Source organism: Oncorhynchus masou, chromosome 33 (genome assembly GCF_036934945.1).
Source record: "Oncorhynchus masou masou isolate Uvic2021 chromosome 33, UVic_Omas_1.1, whole genome shotgun sequence".
NCBI lineage: Eukaryota > Metazoa > Chordata > Actinopteri > Salmoniformes > Salmonidae > Oncorhynchus > Oncorhynchus masou.
Window position 1 is genome coordinate 1,110,001 of NC_088244.1, and position 22,500 is coordinate 1,132,500.

Below are 22,500 nucleotides of genomic sequence, written 5' to 3' on the forward strand. Positions count from 1 at the left end.
TAGTCAATTGTGTAACTGTAATGCATTCATCTGAAATGTGTCTACCACATTTAACCCAACCCCTATGAATCAGAGAGCTGCCTTAACCCACAGCCACGTCACTAAGCAGAATGTTGTGTTTCTGCCAAGAGAGAGAGTTGGTATCAATGCCAAGAGAGAGAGTTGGCATCCATGTTCAAAGTATTGCACTATTAACCCTGTGGGCCTGGTCCAAAGTAGTGCACTATTAACCCTATGGGCCTGGTCCAAAGTAGTGCACTATTAACCCTATGGGTCTGGTCCAAAGTAGTGACATTTAGAACACGTAGCCTGAGGTTATAACAGCTATGTAAAGCATCATAGCCCAGACCTGAGGTTATAAAAGCTATGTAAAGCATCATAGCCCAGACCTGAGGTTATAACAGCTATGTAAAGCATCATAGCCCAGACTTGAGGTTATAACAGCTATGTAAAGCATCATGGCCCAGACCTGAGGTTATAACAGCTATGTAAAGCATCATAGCCCAGACCTGAGGTTATAACAGCTATGTAAAGCATCATAGCCCAGACCTGAGGTTATAACAGCTATGTAAAGCATCATAGCCCAGACCTTAGGTTATAACAGCTATGTAAAGCATCATAGCCCAGACTTGAGGTTATAACAGTTATGTAAAGCATCATAGCCCAGACCTTAGGTTATAACAGCTATGTAAAGCATCATAGCCCAGACCTGAGGTTATAACAGCTATGTAAAGCATCATAGCCCAGACTTGAGGTTATAACAGTTATGTAAAGCATCATAGCCCAGACCTTAGGTTATAACAGCTATGTAAAGCATCATAGCCCAGACCTGAGGTTTCTGTCAATCTGCCACTTTCAGCTTCTCATAAAGAATTAGTCCTCTGTAAACAACTGAGCTAAGATAATACTGATGAAATGGGAGCGTATCTGCTGACAGCAGGGTTCCATTAAGCCCATTCAATAAGACTCCATGTATGTCTCATTGAACACATCCAGGTAGTACCTTCTCATTTCACTTCAAAACAGTTTCTCCTAGTACCTGCTGAAAACTAGCATCCTGTCCAGGGGGTGTACTTGTACATCAAGCTGTCTCACTACAGAAACAGGAAGTAGACCAGTGTCCTGTCCAGGGGTGTACTGTATATCAAGCTGCCTCACTACAGAAACAGGAGAGGAACAGGTTCTGGCTCGGACAATGTTTACTTACTACTGAAATCGACCCTGGTACAGATCAACTGCCTTAGCGCCCTGAGCTTGAGCCAAAACCAGCTGAAGCCAAGAAGCATTAGTATTATAATAGAATCCCCATTAGCTGCTGCCAAGGCAGTCTCTACTCTCCCTAGTGTCCACGGAGCAACAAAACAACACATCCCAACAACACTATGGTCTACATCATTAACAAAACAACACATCCCAACAAGACAGTGTGCACTCTACACATTAAAATTGTTCCACCATTACAAATGTACAATATAACATGTACAATATTACAACAATAAAATATTACACTATTACAATGTGTGTGTGTGTGTTAGTGTGTGTGTGTGTATGTTAGTGTGTGTTAGTGTGTGTGTGTCTACGTTCTACCGTTAGGTGTTATTTTATCATATTATACAATGAGATTTTACCGCTAGCTTGAGTTACCTTATGTGGAAGTGAGTTCCATGAAGTCATGGCACTATCTACTTTAGTACTGTGTGTTTCGCAGACTTAGGGACTGTGAAGAGACACCTGATGGCATGTCTTGTGGGGTATGTATGGGTGGACTGTGAAGAGACACCTGGTGGCATGTCTTGTAGGGTATGTATGGGTGGACTGTCACGAGACCCCTGGTGGCATGTTTTGTAGGGTATGTATGGGTGGACTGTGAAGAGATACCTGGTGGCATGTCTTGTGGGGTATGTATGGGTGGACTGTGAAGAGATACCTGGTGGCATGTCTTGTGGGGTATGTATGGGTGGACTGTGAAGAGACACCTGGTGGCATGTCTTGTAGGGTATGTATGGGTGGACTGTGAAGAGATGCCTGGTGGCATTTACTAAGGGTCGGTCGCTTGTCAATTGAACCAATAAAAGGTTCTTTAGTGGAATGACTGTAGCTTCCCTCCAGGCCTGAGGGTTAGGGTTTACTCTACGCTCTATGGTAGGTTTAGATCGAAGACATGGCAAATAGGAGTGACTTTAGCTTCCCTCCAGGCCTGAGGGCACACACTCTATGGTAGGCTTAGATCAAAGACATGGCAAATAGGAGTGACAAAATAGTTTGCTACCAACCTGTCATTTTCCATCCAAGTTGTCAGTACCAGGTGGTTTGTCATTATTGATGGACAGCAAAAATGTGTTCACCTCTTCCACACCCGCACTCAACCTGGGATCTCCGGATCATCAATGTTCAGCAGCTATGGAAATCCACTCTCCTGCTCCCTCCCTTTTCTCTCTCCCTCTCTCTCCCTCTCTCCTCCTCTCTTCTCTCTCCTATACTTCTGCCTCTCGCTTCCTCCGGCATCCGCTCTTTCCTCCTCTTGCTTCCTCTGCTCCCGTTCTGTCTCTCTCCTCCTCTTGCTTCCTCTGCTCCCGCTCTATCTCTCGCCTCCGCTTCCTTCCTCCCAGCCATACATCCCAGCCCCAGCCATACATCCCAGCCCCAGCCATACATCCCAGCCCCAGCCATACATCCCAGCCCCAGCCATACATCCCAGCCCCAGGCATACAGCCCATCCCCAGCCATACATCCCAGCCCCAGCCATACATCCCAGCCCCAGCCATACAGCCCAGCCCCAGCCATACATCCCAGCCCCAGCCATACAGTCCAGGCCCAGCCATACATCCCAGCCCCAGCCATACAGTCCAGGCCCAGGCATAAACCCCCAGCCGCAGGCATAAACACCCAGCCCCAGGCATAAACCCCAGCCCCAGCAATACAACCCAGCCCCAGCCATATACCCCAGCCCCAGGCATAAACCCCCAGCCTCAGCCATAAACCCCCAGCCCCAGGCATAAGCCCAGCCCCAGGCATAAACCCCCAGCCCCAGGCATAAACCCCAGCCCCAGCAATACAACCCAGCCCCAGGCATAAACACCCAGCCCCAGGCATAAACTCCCAGCCCCAGGCATAAACACCCAGCCGCAGGCATAAACCCCAGCCCCAGCAATACAACCCAGCCCCAGGCATAAACTCCCAGCCCCAGGCATACAGCCCAGCCCCAGGCATACAGCCCAGCCCCAGGCATAAACCCCAGCCCCAGGCATACAGCCCAGCCCCAGGCATACAGCCCAGCCCGAGGCATACAGCCCAGCCCCAGGCATACAGCCCAGCCCGAGGCATACAGCCCAGCCCCAGGCATACAGCCCAGCCCCAGGCATACAGCCCAGCCCCAGGCATACAGCCCAGCCCCAGGCATACAGCCCAGCCCGAGGCATACAGCCCAGCCCCAGGCATACAGCCCAGCCCCAGGCATACATCCCAGCCCCAGGCATACATCCCAGCCCCAGGCATACATCCCAGCCCCAGGCATACAGCCCAGCCCCAGGCATACAGCCCAGCCCCAGGCATACAGCCCAGCCCCAGGCATAAACCCCCAGCCCCAGGCATACAGCCCAGCCCGAGGCATACAGCCCAGCCCCAGGCATACAGCCCAGCCCCAGGCATACAGCCCAGCCCCAGGCATAAACCCCCAGCCCCAGGCATACAGCCCAGTCCCAGCCATAAACCCCAGCCCCAGCCACACGTGGGAGGGCCGTCCTTGAACATAGGATGTTTTACAGCTCCATTTTTATGTCTTTGTCATTCAGACTGACAAGCAGTTAGACTTCTGACTTGGTGCTGGCTCAGGCCACTGTGGGAGAGAGGAGAGAGGGAAGGAGAGAGGCGTTCTGACTATAACTCCACTCAACTGGTGGAAAACTGCAGTCTGGAGTCAGTTTCTGAGAAGAGGGACACAGAAAGGAATGGAGAGAGGGAGGGTGATGGAGGGTGGAGACAGGAGATGGAGAGAGGCGATGGAGAGAGGAAGGGTAAGAGGGATGGAGAGAGGAAGGGTAAGAGGGATGAAGAGAGGAGATGAGGGATGGAGAGAGAGGTGGAGAGGAGATGGAAAGAGGGGTGGAGAGAGGAGATGGAGAGAGGGGTGGAGAGAGGAGATGGAAAGCTTCAGTGTGACAGCAGCACAGCTGTGCTAAAACCAACATGAATCACACCTTTGTATTATTGCATTATTAGACACTGCGTTCATTCCAATGAGTCACACGCGTTCCAATCCCTTTCTGCTTCTTCACATGGATGAATAGGAATGAATGCATGTGATGTGTCTGCTGTTTAAATGTATCACCATGGTTGAACAGACAGACAGGCTCCCTTACTATGACACACACCTGTGGCACGTTGCTTTGATGTAACTCTGATGAAACGCACATCCTGAGTCAGCGTTCCTGCACAGCGCCGTTTTCTAGTGTGAAATCAACACTTAAGAGTCCATTTTAACACTATCTCAGAGTACATACGGTCCAATGCTGCAGGGTAAAAAAAAAAGACTCTGATCGTAGAGTTATTTTCAGTGTTAACACATCAGTGAAAAAAAACCAACAACATTGCATTACACTTGCTGGGGTTACTCAAATGTAACACCATGGGGTAATTAACACAGTGTTATTTATATTCAACACTAGTGTTGATCTAGAGTTTACTCCTATTAGTGTTAAACAAAAACACAGTCATTTTGGGTGTAGTTTTAACACTGTCTGGTGGCTTGAGAGTGGCAAAAGAGGGGGTGCTCTTTTCTAGGGGCTCCTGACTGCTATTTTGTGTGTTTTTCTCTCTAACTTCCAGCCACCCCCTCTCTACCTTCAGCCTCTCTAACTTCCAGCCACCCCCTCTCTACCTTCAGCCTCTCTAACTTCCAGCCACCCCCTCTCTACCTTCAGCCTCTCTAACTTCCAGCCACCCCCTCTCTACCTTCAGCCTCTCTAACTTCCAGCCACTCTCCATTCAGCCTCTCTAACTTCCAGCCACCCCCTCTCTACATTCAGCCTCTCTAACTTCCAGCCACCACCTCTCTACCTTCAGCCTCTCTAACTTCCAGCCACACCCTCTCTCCATTCAGCCTCTCTAACTTCCAGCCACCCCCTCTCTACCTTCAGCCTCTCTAACTTCCAACCACACCCTCTCTACCTTCAGCCTCTCTAACTTCCAGCCACCCCCTCTCTACCTTCAGCCTCTCTAACTTCCAGCCACCCCCTCTCTACCTTCAGCCTCTCTAACTTCCAGCCACCCTCTCTCTATCTTCAGCCTCTCTAACTTCCAGCCACCCCCTCTCTACCTTCAGCCTCTCTAACTTCCAGCCACTCTCCATTCAGCCTCTCTAACTTCCAGCCACCACCTCTCTATCTTCAGCCTCTCTAACTTCCAGCCACCCCCTCTCTACCTTCAGCCTCTCTAACTTCCAGCCACCACCTCTCTACCTTCAGCCTCTCTAACTTCCAGCCACCCCCTCTCTACCTTCAGCCTCTCTAACTTCCAGCCACCACCTCTCTACCTTCAGCCTCTCTAACTTCCAGCCACCCCCTCTCTCCATTCAGCCTCTCTAACTTCCAGCCACCCTCTCTCTATCTTCAGCCTCTCTAACTTCCAGCCACTCTCCATTCAGCCTCTCTAACTTCCAGCCACCCCCTCTCTACCTTCAGCCTCTCTAACTTCCAGCCACTCTCCATTCAGCCTCTCTAACTTCCAGCCACTCCCTCTCTACCTTCAGCCTCTCTAACTTCCAGCCACTCTACCTTCAGCCTCTCTAACTTCCAGCCACTCCCTCTCTACCTTCAGCCTCTCTAACTTCCAGCCACCCTCTCTCTATCTTCAGCCTCTCTAACTTCCAGCCACCCCCTCTCTATCTTCAGCCTCTCTAACTTCCAGCCACACCCTCTCTACCTTCAGCCTCTCTAACTTCCAGCCACTCTCCATTCAGCCTCTCTAACTTCCAGCCACCCCTCTCTACATTCAGCCTCTCTAACTTCCAGCCACCCCCTCTCTCCATTCAGCCTCTCTAACTTCCAGCCACTCTCCATTCAGCCTCTCTAACTTCCAGCCACCACCTCTCTACCTTCAGCCTCTCTAACTTCCAGCCACACCCTCTCTCCATTCAGCCTCTCTAACTTCCAGCCACCCCCTCTCTACCTTCAGCCTCTCTAACTTCCAGCCACACCCTCTCTATCTTCAGCCTCTCTAACTTCCAGCCACCCCCTCTCTACCTTCAGCCTCTCTAACTTCCAGCCACACCCTCTCTCCATTCAGCCTCTCTAACTTCCAGCCACACCCTCTCTACCTTCAGCCTCTCTAACTTCCAGCCACTCTCCATTCAGCCTCTCTAACTTCCAGCCACCCCCTCTCTACCTTCAGCCTCTCTAACTTCCAGCCACCCCCTCTCTACCTTCAGCCTCTCTAACTTCCAGCCACCCCCTCTCTCCATTCAGCCTCTCTAACTTCCAGCCACTCTCCATTCAGCCTCTCTAACTTCCAGCCACCACCTCTCTACCTTCAGCCTCTCTAACTTCCAGCCACACCCTCTCTATCTTCAGCCTCTCTAACTTCCAGCCACCCCCTCTCTACCTTCAGCCTCTCTAACTTCCAGCCACACCCTCTCTCCATTCAGCCTCTCTAACTTCCAGCCACACCCTCTCTACCTTCAGCCTCTCTAACTTCCAGCCACTCTCCATTCAGCCTCTCTAACTTCCAGCCACCCCTCTCTACATTCAGCCTCTCTAACTTCCAGCCACCCCCTCTCTCCATTCAGCCTCTCTAACTTCCAGCCACTCTCCATTCAGCCTCTCTAACTTCCAGCCACCACCTCTCTACCTTCAGCCTCTCTAACTTCCAGCCACACCCTCTCTCCATTCAGCCTCTCTAACTTCCAGCCACCCCCTCTCTACCTTCAGCCTCTCTAACTTCCAGCCACACCCTCTCTATCTTCAGCCTCTCTAACTTCCAGCCACCCCCTCTCTACCTTCAGCCTCTCTAACTTCCAGCCACACCCTCTCTCCATTCAGCCTCTCTAACTTCCAGCCACACCCTCTCTACCTTCAGCCTCTCTAACTTCCAGCCACTCTCCATTCAGCCTCTCTAACTTCCAGCCACCCCCTCTCTACCTTCAGCCTCTCTAACTTCCAGCCACCCCCTCTCTACCTTCAGCCTCTCTAACTTCCAGCCACCCCCTCTCTACCTTCAGCCTCTCTAACGTCCAGCCACCCCCTCTCTCCATTCAGCCTCTCTAACTTCCAGCCACCCCCTCTCTACCTTCAGCCTCTCTAACTTCCAGCCAACCCCTCTCTAACTTCCAGCCACTGTTTAATGTAAAAGAGCTTCTGGACATCAAAACAGCGGTTACTAATCTCGTTTTGAATGAGGACTTTTATTTCAATTGATCAGAGGCGAAGGATACAACGCTGATCCCAGACCAGGCCCAAATCCCAGTCATTCAGGGGAGGTGGAGGCACCACTATAGGGGCCCGGATTGTGTGACACCTCACGGGGATGCAACGGCGAGTGGATAAATCACTGTCTGTTCTATTGGTAAATGTACAACCACTGGAGAATAAACTGGATGAGTTTAGTTCGAGACTGTCCTAGCAACGTGATCTGTCACTAATCTACAACCCTGTGGCCGAACAAGGGGCCCCTCAGGGGTGCATGCTTAGCCCCCTCCTGTACTCCCTGTTCACCCACAACTGGGTGGCGGCACATGACTTAAACACCATCATTAAGATTGCAGACAACACAGCAGTGTTAGGCCTGATCACCAACGACGATGAGACAGCCTGCAGAGAGGAGATAAGAGATAGCAACATCTCCCTCAACGTCAGCAAGACAAAGGAGCTGATCGTGGACTACAGGAAAGGGAAGGCCAAGTACGTCCTCATTCACATCAACAGGGCTGTAATGGAGACGGTCGAGAGCTTTAAATTATTCTGTGTCCACAACACTAAGGACCTATCTTGGTCCAAACACAACAACAAAGTTGTGAAGAAGGTATGACAACACCTCTTCCCCCTCAGGAGGCTGAACAGATTTGGCCTCATATCCTCTAAAGGATCTACAGCTGCACCACAGAGAGCATCTGGACTTGTTGCATCACTGCCTGGTACGGCAACAGCACTGCCTCTGACCGCAAGGCGCTACAGAGGGTCCGATATACCTGTCAACCAGGACCTCAATATCAGGCCGTGTCAGAGGAGTCCTAAGAATTGTCAAAGACTCCGACCATCCAAGTCACAGTCTGTTCTCTCTGCAGCTGTACTGTACCAAAACGTTCCTGAACAGTTTCTACCCCGAAGCCATAAGACTGCTTAGAATTCTAAATAAAACACTAACAGTGTCACCAGCCAAGCACCCCCACACAATCACACCTCCTCCTCCATGCTTCAAGGTGGGAACCACACATGAGGAGATCATTCGTTCACCTACTCTGTGTCGCACAAAGACACGGTGGATGGAACTCAAAATCTCACATTTGGATTCATCAGACCAAGTGACAGATTTCCACAAGTCTAATGTCCATTGCTCATGTTTCTTGGCCCAAGCAAGTCTCTTCTTCTTATTGGTGTCCTTTAGCAGTGGTTTCTTTACAGCAATTCGACCTTGAATGCCTGATTCACACAGTCTCCTCTGAACAGTTGATGTTGAGATCTGTCTGTTACTTGAACTCTGTGAAGCATTTATTTTGGCTGCAATTTCTGAGGCTGGTATCTCTAATGAACTTATCCTCTGCAGCAGAGGTGACTCTGGGTCTTCCATTCCTGTGCTGGTCCTCATGAGAGCCAGTTTCATCATAGTGCTTTGTGGTTATTTTCGACTGCACTTGAAGAAACTTTCAAAGTTCTTAATTGTCCGTATTGAATCCATGTCATAAAGTGGACTGTCATTTCTGCTTATTTGAGCTTTTATTGACATAATATGGACTTGGTAAAATACAGTAGCAGATCACTTACTGTATTTGTGAATATAAAAGACACACAAATAGCCAACGGTTGCGACAAAATCAAAGCACATCCTCTGAAGCAAGAGAGTAAACTTAGTAAAAAGGTAGATTACGTTGCCGTGAGTAGCACTGCAGATATTGAGATGGGCGAGAAGCAAGACTTCACTCTCACACGGTATCTGTGCTTGTGGGTTCGCTTCACTCTGTTACAATACCAGAACAGTGGAGAAGTTGAGGCTCTTAGTTTTGGAAATGGACCCACTATGCTGTTTACTTTCTGCATCTGTCATATTGCTGAGTCTACCTTTAATTGGTACCTGTTTTGTTGTTACATTGGTTTATTTGTGGCTGTTTTATATTATAGACAAAATATACAATCAGAAAACTGTTGGTGTCACGATCGTCGTAAGAAGTGGACCAAAGCGCAGCGTGGTGTGAAGGCATGATTTAATGAGAGACGGAAAAAACACTAAAACTGACCGACCGACCGACCAATTGAGTACTAACATGCAACATCACATAGACAATAACCCATGAAATACCCAAAGAAGATGGCTGCCTAAATATGGTTCCCAATCTGAGACAACGATAAACAGCTGCCTCTAATTGAGAACCAATCTAGGCAACCATAGACATACATAAACACCTAGATGGTAAACAACCCCATAAACCTACAAAACCCCTAGACAGTGCAAAAACACATACATCACCCATGTCACACCCTGACCTAACCGAAACAATAAAGAAAAAGAAGAATACTCGTGACAGTTGGTCTAATGGCATCTTACATACAGGCTCCATTTAACTTGGACGCCATATTTACCCATAAACCCATACCATCATATTTTTACATAAAAAACAACAACAACATTTTAGTCAATGAGCAGGAGCTCTTATCCAGAGTGACTTACAGGCACAATTAGGGTTCGACCACTAGGCTACCTGTCACCTATACTACAGGTCAAGCCAAAAGTATCCACTGGGTGCTAAAGTAGCAATGCTATGTTCATCAGTTTCCATAGAATTCATCACACAATAATAAACCCAACCGTTTATATACACTTCTATAACTTTCATCAATAAAACCAAAATGTGACTCTCATCTGGGCTGTTTGACGACAAACAGAACGATACAGTTCTTCAGTTTCCATCCAAATGTGTTTTTGGTAGAAGTGTTTTCTTCAACATGTGAACTTTCATGTGCCTTGATAGCAAAGTCTGATTTTTTTAAATAAATAAAGTTAGAGACATATTTTCTCCTGATTTTGAAAATGTTGCCATGCGTACAAATCGGAAAACAGTCACAGACCAACGTACGAAGAAGAGAGGCCTGCAGCAGTAACACTGTAACATGTTGTTGTTTTCCTCTCTGTAGTGTGTACATGTACATCAACACCATGGAAGACTACAGTCATAATGGAGCTCAGAAATAAAACATGTATTATTTTGAATTAATTATCATAGGTTGGCCAAGTAACCTTTTTACAGAATGTTAGATTTTCACATTTGGAGATTTCTTATATGTAAAACTGCAAATGTAATTTTTCACTTTAATGTTTTTCAAATTTGAATTTGCTATTCCACATGTGAAAGTGACATTTAAACTCTCATTTTATTGGAAGGCTGTATGTGTGTGTGTGGGTGTGTGTGTCAGGAATCTCCATGTCACTCTCACTGATCTGTCTCACACACCCTGAGCATGAGACAACACGCTCACTATCAGCCCACTCTCTCACACAGTTGAGTCGCGGATTCAGGTTCGGATTAGGCCTTGGAGTGACGTGTGTGTGTGTGTGTGTGTGTGTGTGTGTGTGTGTGTGTGTGTGTGTGTGTGTGTGTGTGTGTGTGTGTGGCTATGTTTGTTTTTGAAGAGAAATACTGTGTGTGTCCCGCTACAAAAAAAACACATGGCAAATTTGCATTTTCACATGTTGAGCTTGTATTGTATTTAGAGTTCACCACCTTTTCACATGTGAGGAGAATAACATGTTGTTTTTCACCTCACATGTGAATTGAAGTTTCACATGAGAAATTTGCAGTTTCACACGTTGAAAACTTTCACATTTGAGAACTGATCTGCAGGTTCATATAAAAAAAAATGTTCACATGTTAACAGACAGATTTTTAGGGGAGTTTGTATCATGCTAATTTGATTTCTGCGAGGGCGTGGACATCAGATCGAGAAACATGTTTTTGTTTTTGCTTGTTTACATCTACTTTGTTTGCAGACATTGGAGTAAATGTTGCATTTTCCTAAATGTGAATTAGATTTTCACTTTCACATGTGGAATTGCCAGTTCACATGTGAAAAACATTAATGTTAAAATCACATTTGCCTTTTCACATGTAAAACAACTCCACGTGACAATCTCACTTTCAAGTGTCAACTTGCAATTCCACATTTCACATTTGAACGTTTTTCACATAGGAAACTGGATAGAACGTTTTGACGTGATTGTTTTTCAGAATATCACATTTGCAGTTTCACATAAAAAATAAATAAACATTTACTCCAATGTTTGTAAACAAAGTAAATGTAAACAAATACTGCAATAGCCTAAAAACATGGTTGATCCCAGGATCTGACGTCCGCGGAAATCAAATTAGTATAATAGAAAATATAATTAGTATAATAGAAAATAGCAAAAAAATCTGTCTGTTTACAGATGCACAATACTGAAATAACTACATTTCCTGGTTGCTAATATTCAAATTTTCTCATTTAAATTCTAATTAAATCCTAAATTCAGTTTGTGACAAAACAAGCAAGTATAGTGTATAGTGTAGGGCAGTGGTTCCCAAACGAGTCCCGTACCCCTTCAAAGATTCAACCTCCAGCTGTACCTCCTCTAGCACCAGGGTCATCTGTACCCCCTCTAGCACCAGGGTCATCTGTACCCCCTCTAGCACCAGGGTCAGCTGTACCCCCTCTAGCACCAGGGTCACCTGTACCCCCTCTAGCACCAGGGTCACCTGTACCCCCTCTAGCACCATGGTCAGCTGTACCCCCTCTAGCACCAGGGTCATCTGTACCCCCTCTAGCACCAGGGTCATCTGTACCCCCTCTAGCACCAGGGTCCCTGTACCCCTTCTAGCACCAGGGTCAGCTGTACCCCCTCTAGCACCAGGGTCAGCTGTACCCCCTTCTAGCACCAGGGTCAGCTGTACCCCCTCTAGCACCAGGGTCAGCTGTACCCCCTCTTGCACCAGGGTCAGGGCACTCTCAAATGCTTTTTTTTTGTTGCCGTCATTGTAAGTCTGCCACACACACACTATACGATACATTTATTAAACATAAGAAGGAGTTGAGTTTGTCACAACCCAGCTCGTGGGAAGTGAGAAAGAGCTCTTAAAGGACCACGGCACAAATAATGATCATCAATAATTTAGCTTTTTATTTAAACCATCTTACATATAAATCCTTATTTGTTGTTCTAAAACTCTGAATAACTCACCACAGGTTGATGAGAAGGGCTTGAAAAGATGCACATAACTCTGCAGCGTTGTATTGGAGAGAGTCTCCGTCTTAAATCTTTTTCCACACAGTCTGGGCCTGTATTTCGTTTTCATGCTGGTGAGGGCCGAGAATCCACTCTCACATAGGTACGCAAAGGGCATCGGTGTCTTAACAGCGCGATTTGCCAAGGCAGGATACTCTGAGCGCAGACCATGAGGCTCTCTTATTCAGATATCGGTAAGTGGACTGGAGGCAGGGCATGAAAGAGATAACGAATCCAGTTGTTTGTGTCATCCATTTAGGGAAAGTACCTGTGTAATGGCACACCCAGCTCACTCATAGCGAAGCACCTAAGACATTTCACATTGCTTCGCTATGTCACATTTCACATTGTCCGTAAGCTTGAGTTGATTTGCACACAAAAAAACATACAATGATGGAAAGACCTGTGTCTTGTCCTTGTTAATGCAGACTGAGAAGAGCTCCAACTTTTTAATCATAGCCTCAATTTTGTCCCCCACATTGAATATAGTTGTGGAGAGTCCCTGTAATCCCAGATTCAGATCATTCAGGCAAGAAAAAACATCACCCAGATAGGCCAGTCGTGTGAGAAACTAGTCATCATGCAAGCGGTCAGACAAGTGAGAAACATCACCCAGATAGGCCAGTCGTGTGAGAAACTAGTCATCATGCAAGCGGTCAGACAAGTGGGAAACATCACCCAGATAGGCTAGTCGTGTGAGAAACTAGTCATCATGCAAGCAGTCAGACAAGTGAAAATGATGGTCAGTAAAGAAAACTTTCAATACCTTTCTCCTTAATAACCAGCGCACTTCTGTATGTTGTAAAAGTGTTACATGGTCACTGCCCATATCATTGCATAGTGCAGAAAATACACAAGAGTTCAGGGGCCTTGCTTTAACAAGGTTAACCATTTTCACTGTAGTATCCAAAACATCTTTCAAGCTGTCAGGCATTCCCTTGGCAGCAATAGCCTCTCGGTGGATGCTGCAGTGTACCCAAGAGCCTCTCGGTGGATGCTACAGTCTACCCAAGAGCCTCTCGGTGGATGCTACAGTGGACCCAAGAGCCTCTCGGTGGATGCTGCAGTGGACCCAAGAGCCTCTCGGTGGATGCTGCAGTGGACCCAAGAGCCTCTCGGTGGATGCTGCAGTCTACCCAAGAGCTTCTCGGTGGATGCTGCAGTGGACCCAAGAGCCTCTCTTGGAGGATGCTACAGCCTACCCAAGAGCCTCCCTGTGGATGCTGCAGTGTACCCAAGTGGTGTTGGGAGCAACTGCTTGCACGTGCGTTACCAGTCCACTATGTCTCTCTGTCATGGCTTTTGCGCTATCAGTACAGATACCAACACATCTTGAACACCAAAGTCCATTTGATGTTACAAAGCTGTCCAGTACTTAAAAATATCCTCTCCTGTTGTCCTGGTTTCCAGCGGTTTGCAGAAGAGGATTTCTTCCTTAATTGACCCCCCATAAACATAACGGACATATACCAGGAGCTGTGCCAGGCCCGTCTGTTGACTCATCCATCTGTAATGCATAGAATTCACTGGCTTGTATGCAAAGCAGTAACTGTTTCAAAACATCTCCTGCCATGTCACTGACACGTCGTGAAACAGTGTTGTTTGATGAAGTCATTGTCTGTGTTGTTGTTTTGTGTAGTGTAGAGAATCTAGTGTAGAGTGTAGAGAATCTAGTGTAGAGTGTAGAGAATCTAGTGTAGAGTGTAGAGAATCTAGTGTAGAGTGTAGAGAATATAGTGTAGAGTGTAGAAAATCTAGTGTAGAGTGTAGAGAATCTAGTGTAGAGTGTAGAGAATCTAGTGTAGAGTGTAGAGAATCTAGTGTAGAGTGTAGAGAATCTAGTGTAGAGAATCTAGTGTAGAGTGTAGAGAATCTAGTGTAGAGTGTAGAGAATCTAGTGTAGAGTGTAGAGAATCTAGTGTAGAGTGTAGAGAATCTAGTGTAGAGAATCTAATCTTATGGAAAAATATTTTCCATAACCAATAACGTACTATTATCAGCTGTTTGAAGCTGGTGTACAAAACCGAAAGTAAAATAATGAAATTCAAGAACAGGAGGCATAGAAATAGCACACATAGACCAGATCAACCACTTCTTAGACTGGCTTTCAATGAGAAGGACAGATCTACTGTGTCTTAGACTGACTTTCAATGAGAAGGACAGATCAACCACTTCTTAGACTGGCTTTCAATGAGAATGACAGATCAACCACTTCTTAGACTGGCTTTCAATGAGAATGACAGATATACTGTGTCTTAGACTGGCTTTCAATGAGAATGACAGATCTACTGTGTCTTAGACTGGCTTTCAATGAGAATGACAGATCTACTGTGTCTTAGACTGACTTTCGATGCAACATTTCTGAAGTCGAGAACAACGTTTTTAGTATTGCAAAAAAAATAAGGATATTGAAAGGGAAACATGAACCCAAAAGAATTGATAGAACATTAACCCAAAAGTATTGATAGAACATGAACCCAAAAGTATTGATAGAACATGAACCCAAAAGTATTGATAGAACATGAACCCAAAAGTATAGATCAAAAAAACATTGCAAGGAAATAAAAAATGCGAGAGCAAATAAATTATAAATGGTTTTCAGTGAAATATATTTTTTAAATTATAAAGCAATTATTAAACAAAATGCCTCTCTCTTTCTTGCAATTACCCCCTATCTTTGTTTGTGGCCTTTGCTTTCGAATACCTTTTTTCCAGTTGCATGTTTTGGCACATTTTTTCCAGTAATATAGCACCCTGCAGCTGGTTTACCTGTGAAGCTTAGCAGGGTGGAATCTAAGGTCCCTGGTTCGTCCCTGGATGAGAGACCAGATGTAGCTGGAAGTGGTGAAATGTACATGTTCGAAAACCACTTGTGTCTCATTTGAAAATGTCACATTTTATTTGTTTGTGTTTTATAGTTGTAAGCGGTTTGTTTGTGCATCTATGTGTGTCCCCCCCAGTGCATTGTGGTTGGTATTCTATCATTATCGGGTTTCCTCTGTGTGTGTCTGAGGTAGGAGCATCATGTTGAGGCAAGCCACACAACCTGTAAACCGAGATGGGAGGTAGCACAAAGTGAGAGTTCAAATCAAATCAGAATCTATTTATATTTGTCACATTCGCCAAATACCATGGGTGTAGACTTAACTGTGAAATGCTTATGAGCCCTTCCCAAAGATGCAGAGTTAAAAAATTATCATATTAATAAAAATAGGAACAGGAGGAATAAAATACACAAGAATGCAGCTACACATACTGTGCCTCCTGAACGTATTCAGACCCCTTGACTTTTTACACATTTTGTCACGTTACAGGTGTATTCTAAAAATCCTCAGCAATCTACACACAATACCACATAATGACAAAGTAAAAAAAGTTTTTTAGACATTTTGGCAAATACCTTATTTACATAAGTATTCAGACCTTCTGCTATGAGACTCTAAATTGAGCTCAGGTGCATCCTGTTTCCATTGATCATCCTTGAGATGTTTATAGAACTTGGAGTCCACCTGTGGTAAATTCAATTGATTGGACATGATTTGGAAAGGCACACACCTGTCTATATAAGGTCCCACAGTTGACAGTGCATGTCAGAGCAACAACCAAGACATGAGGTCGAAGGAATTGACCATTTTTTTTTAACCTTTAGTCAGTTAAGAACAATTCTTATTTTCAATGATGGCCTAGGAACAGTGGGTTAACTGCCTTGTTCAGGGGAAGAACGATAGACATTTACCTTGTCAGATCGGGGATTTGACTTTGCAAACTTTCGGTTACTAGTCCAACACTCTAACCACTAGGCTACCTGCTGCCCCATAGAGCTCCGAGACAGGATTGTGTCGAGGCACAGATCTGGGGAAGGGTGCCAAAACATGTCTGCAGCATTGAAGGTCCCCAGGAACACAGTGGCCTCCATCATTCTTAAATGGAAGAAGTTTGGAACCACCAAGACTCTTCCTAGAGCTGGCCAAACTGAGCAATCAGGGGAGAAGGGTCTTGGTCAGGGAGGTGACCAAGAACCCAATGGTCACGCTGCCACAGCTCTCAAGTTCCTATGTAGAGATGGGAGAACTTTCCAGAAGGACAACCATCTCTGCAGCACTTCACAAAACAGGCCTTCATAGTAGAGGACTCAGGATTCCCTGAGTGCACTTATTTCTCATTTGCCTGAACGAGTATGCATGTGCCGAGCCGTTCACCAAATGCAATTCATGAGGTGGAGTATCTCTGCCAGATCAAGGTCGAACCAGGGGCTGAACCTGTCTTTAATTCTCATTTTCTTTATGGGGGTGTGCTTGTTAACAATACCACTGAAAATGTCAAAAAAGAAGGTCCAAGCATCTTCGACAGAGGGGATTAAACTGATGTGTGTGCCGAGCCTTTGGAATGCCTTTGGAATGCCTTTGGAATTCTTTAGGTGGAGTAACAGGTTGAACCTGTTTTTAATTCTAATTTTCTTTATGGGGGCGTGTTTGTAAACAATACAATTGAAAATATACAAAAAGAAGGTCCAAGCGTCTTCGACAGAGGGGATCAAGCTGATTCTATACCATTTTACAGAGGCCAGGTCATGAAGGAAGGCTTGCTCATTAAAGTTTTTAGCATCTATGACAAATCAGGACAGGTCGTTTCACTGAGTAGCTATACGAACACAGGCTGTAAAACTGTGATCACTAAGGTCATTACAGAAACACCAGACTGACACCTATCAGGATTATTTGTGAGGATAACATCAAGGAGAGTAGCCTTTTCTGGGTGTTTGGAGTCGTACTTTGTGGGATTGGTGATAATCTGAGAAAGATTGAGGGAGTCTCATTGCTTTAGGACTTGGTCAGGTGGTTTAAGCATGTCCCAGTTTAGATCACCTAGCAGGACAAATTCAGACTTAGTGTAAGGGGCCAGGAGAGAGCTTAGGGTACGATAATAGGAGATGGAGGACGATAACACCCAGCAACAGTTAACAAATAGCTATTTGAAAGTTTAATGCTTAAAACCAGCAAATCAGAATGTTTGGGGACAGACTTGGTGGAGACAACCGAGCGCTGAAGGTAAAGATTGCCACTCCTCCACATTTGTAAGTGTAAGATCTGTCTTGCCAAAAAACGGTTATAACCAGGAGGGTTAACATCAGTATTCAAAACACTCTTCCTTAACCACGTCTCAGTAATGACCAACACATCTGGATTGGAGCTGTGAACCCACACTTTCAATTGATACATTTTAGGTAATAAGCTTCGAGTGTTAATGTGCAGAAAACTCAAGCTTTTACAAGAGCAGAATTCAGTGAAGCAGATATCATAGCACAAGTCAGAATTGGGGCTAGTAGATGGGCCAGGGTGTACATGCACATTTTCAGATATCATCAACAGTAATACTATCAAGGCACGGCAGAGGACAGGGAGAGCTCTGCTGTGCTGATTTATGACATCTGAATGTGCATTAGATGGCCCCTTGACATTTCCACATTTTGTTACATTAGGGCTTTATTCTAAAATGGATTAAATAAATATTTTCCTCAATCTACACATACCCCATCATGACAAAGTGAAAACTAGCTTTTAGAAATGATCAGCTTCTTGGGTATGACGCTACAAGCACACCTGTATTTGGGGAGTTTCCCCCATTCTACCAAAGCCACTCCTGTGTTGTCTTGGCTTGTGGTTGTTACTGACAAGGAGCACATGGCTGAGATTTTTAATCACCACTTGATTAAGTCAGGATTCCTATTTGAATCAGCCTCCCTGCCCGTCCAACATCTCCTCATCTTTTGATTAAGTCAGGATTCCATTTGAATCAGCCTCCCTGCACGTCCAACATCTCCTCATCTTTTGATTAAGTCAGGATTCCTATTTGAATCAGCCTCCCTGCCCGTCCAACATCTCCTCATCTTTTGATTAAGTCAGGATTCCTATTTGAATCAGCCTCCCTGCACATCCAACATCTCCTCATCTTTTGATTAAGTCAGGATTCCATTTGAATCAGCCTCCCTGCACATCCAACATCTCCTCATCTTTTGATTAAGTCAGGATTCCATTTGAATAGCCTCCCTGCACATCCAACATCTCCTCATCTTTTGATTAAGTTAGGATTCCTATTTGAATCAGCCTCCCTGCCCGTCCAACATCTCCTCATCTTTTGATTAAGTCAGGATTCCATTTGAATCAGCCTCCCTGCCCGTCCAACATCTCCTCATCTTTTGATTAAGTCAGGATTCCTATTTGAATCAGCCTCCCTGCACGTCCAACATCTCCTCATCTTTTGATTAAGTCAGGATTCCTATTTGAATCAGCCTCCCTGCACGTCCAACATTTCCTCATCTTTTGATTAAGTCAGGATTCCATTTGAATCAGCCTCCCTGCACGTCCAACATCTCCTCATCTTTTGATTAAGTCAGGATTCCATTTGAATCAGCCTCCCTGCACGTCCAACATCTCCTCATCTTTTGATTAAGTCAGGATTCCTATTTGAATCAGCCTCCCTGCACATCCAACATCTCCTCATCTTTTGATTAAGTTAGGATTCCTATTTGAATCAGCCTCCCTGCACGTCCAACATCTCCTCATCTTTTGATTAAGTCAGGATTCCTATTTGAATCAGCCTCCCTGCACGTCCAACATTTCCTCATCTTTTGATTAAGTCAGGATTCCATTTGAATCAGCCTCCCTGCACGTCCAACATCTCCTCATCTTTTGATTAAGTCAGGATTCCATTTGAATCAGCCTCCCTGCACGTCCAACATCTCCTCATCTTTTGATTAAGTCAGGATTCCATTTGAATCAGCCTCCCTGCACATCCAACATCTCCTCATCTTTTGATTAAGTTAGGATTCCTATTTGAATCAGCCTCCCTGCACGTCCAACATCTCCTCATCTTTTGATTAAGTCAGGATTCCTATTTGAATCAGCCTCCCTGCACGTCCAACATTTCCTCATCTTTTGATTAAGTCAGGATTCCATTTGAATCAGCCTCCCTGCACGTCCAACATCTCCTCATCTTTTGATTAAGTCAGGATTCCTATTTGAATCAGCCTCCCTGCACGTCCAACATTTCCTCATCTTTTGATTAAGTCAGGATTCCATTTGAATCAGCCTCCCTGCACGTCCAACATCTCCTCATCTTTTGATTAAGTCAGGATTCCATTTGAATCAGCCTCCCTGCACGTCCAACATCTCCTCATCTTTTGATTAAGTCAGGATTCCATTTGAATCAGCCTCCCTGCACGTCCAACATCTCCTCATCTTTTGATTAAGTCAGGATTCCATTTGAATCAGCCTCCCTGCACATCCAACATCTCCTCATCTTTTGATTAAGTTAGGATTCCATTTGAATCAGCCTCCCTGCACGTCCAACATCTCCTCATCTTTTGATTAAGTCAGGATTCCATTTGAATCAGCCTCCCTGCACATCCAACATCTCCTCATCTTTTGATTAAGTCAGGATTCCCATTTGAATCAGCCTCCCTGCCCGTCCAACATCTCCTCATCTTTTGATTAAGTCAGGATTCCATTTGAATCAGCCTCCCTGCCCGTCCAACATCTCCTCATCTTTTGATTAAGTCAGGATTCCATTTGAATCAGCCTCCCTGCACGTCCAACATCTCCTCATCTTTTGATTAAGTCAGGATTCCTATTTGAATCAGCCTCCCTGCACGTCCAACATCTCCTCATCTTTTGATTAAGTCAGGATTCCTATTTGAATCAGCCTCCCTGCACATCCAACATTTCCTCATCTTTTGATTAAGTTAGGATTCCATTTGAATCAGCCTCCCTGCACATCCAACATTTCCTCATCTTTTGATTAAGTTAGGATTCCATTTGAATCAGCCTCCCTGCACGTCCAACATTTCCTCATCTTTTGATTAAGTCAGGATTCCATTTGAATCAGCCTCCCTGCACATCCAACATTTCCTCATCTTTTGATTAAGTCAGGATTCCATTTGAATCAGCCTCCCTGCACGTCCAACATCTCCTCATCTTTTGATTAAGTCAGGATTCCTATTTGAATCAGCCTCCCTGCACGTCCAACATCTCCTCATCTTTTGATTAAGTTAGGATTCCATTTGAATCAGCCTCCCTGCACGTCCAACATCTCCTCATCTTTTGATTAAGTCAGGATTCCCATTTGAATCAGCCTCCCTGCCCGTCCAACATTTCCTCATCTTTTGATTAAGTCAGGATTCCATTTGAATCAGCCTCCCTGCCCGTCCAACATTTCCTCATCTTTTGATTAAGTTAGGATTCCATTTGAATCAGCCTCCCTGCACATCCAACATTTCCTCATCTTTTGATTAAGTCAGGATTCCATTTGAATCAGCCTCCCTGCACGTCCAACATCTCCTCATCTTTTGATTAAGTCAGGATTCCATTTGAATCAGCCTCCCTGCACGTCCAACATCTCCTCATCTTTTGATTAAGTCAGGATTCCTATTTGAATCAGCCTCCCTGCACGTCCAACATCTCCTCATCTTTTGATTAAGTCAGGATTCCATTTGAATCAGCCTCCCTGCACGTCCAACATCTCCTCATCTTTTGATTAAGTCAGGATTCCATTTGAATAGCCTCCCTGCACATCCAACATCTCCTCATCTTTTGATTAAGTCAGGATTCCATTTGAATCAGCCTCCCTGCCCGTCCAACATCTCCTCATCTTTTGATTAAGTCAGGATTCCATTTGAATAGCCTCCCTGCCCGTCCAACATCTCCTCATCTTTTGATTAAGTCAGGATTCCTATTTGAATCAGCCTCCCTGCACGTCCAACATCTCCTCATCTTTTGATTAAGTCAGGATTCCATTTGAATCAGCCTCCCTGCACGTCCAACATCTCCTCATCTTTTGATTAAGTCAGGATTCCATTTGAATAGCCTCCCTGCACATCCAACATCTCCTCATCTTTTGATTAAGTCAGGATTCCATTTGAATCAGCCTCCCTGCCCGTCCAACATCTCCTCATCTTTTGATTAAGTCAGGATTCCATTTGAATAGCCTCCCTGCCCGTCCAACATCTCCTCATCTTTTGATTAAGTCAGGATTCCATTTGAATCAGCCTCCCTGCACGTCCAACATTTCCTCATCTTTTGATTAAGTCAGGATTCCATTTGAATCAGCCTCCCTGCACGTCCAACATCTCCTCATCTTTTGATTAAGTCAGGATTCCATTTGAATCAGCCTCCCTGCCCGTCCAACATCTCATCATCTTTTGATTAAGTCAGGATTCCCATTTGAATCAGCCTCCCTGCACGTCCAACATCTCCTCATCTTTTGATTAAGTCAGGATTCCATTTGAATCAGCCTCCCTGCCCGTCCAACATCTCATCATCTTTTGATTAAGTCAGGATTCCCATTTGAATCAGCCTCCCTGCACGTCCAACATCTCCTCATCTTTTGATTAAGTCAGGATTCCATTTGAATCAGCCTCCCTGCCCGTCCAACATCTCCTCATCTTTTGATTAAGTCAGGATTCCATTTGAATCAGCCTCCCTGCACGTCCAACATCTCATCATCTTTTGATTAAGTCAGGATTCCATTTGAATCAGCCTCCCTGCACGTCCAACATCTCCTCATCTTTTGATTAAGTCAGGATTCCCATTTGAATCAGCCTCCCTGCACATCCAACATCTCCTCATCTTTTGATTAAGTCAGGATTCCATTTGAATCAGCCTCCCTGCACATCCAACATCTCCTCATCTTTTGATTAAGTCAGGATTCCTATTTGAATCAGCCTCCCTGCCCGTCCAACATCTCCTCATCTTTTGATTAAGTCAGGATTCCCATTTGAATCAGCCTCCCTGCACATCCAACATCTCCTCATCTTTTGATTAAGTCAGGATTCCATTTGAATCAGCCTCCCTGCACGTCCAACATCTCCTCATCTTTTGATTAAGTCAGGATTCCATTTGAATCAGCCTCCCTGCACGTCCAACATCTCCTCATCTTTTGATTAAGTCAGGATTCCCATTTGAATCAGCCTCCCTGCACGTCCAACATCTCCTCATCTTTTGATTAAGTCAGGATTCCCATTTGAATCAGCCTCCCTGCACG

At 45.3% G+C, this 22,500-nt stretch overlaps 1 protein-coding gene across 2 annotated transcripts in view; it reads right to left on the reverse strand.

Moving 5' to 3' along the window:
- Positions 1 to 22,500, reverse strand: part of LOC135527496 (nerve growth factor-like) — a 113,411-nt gene that overhangs the window by 72,205 nt on the left and 18,706 nt on the right. The window contains exon 1 of one of the 2 annotated variants that reach the window (XM_064956000.1): positions 2,274 to 2,491. The exons of the other annotated variant lie outside the window; for it this stretch is intronic. Within the exon in view, the coding sequence (XP_064812072.1) occupies positions 2,274 to 2,280 (7 nt within the window). The 5' untranslated portion in view covers positions 2,281 to 2,491. Of the gene's footprint in view, positions 1 to 2,273; positions 2,492 to 22,500 lie in introns of those variants that run through there. 2 annotated transcript variants of the gene reach the window in all.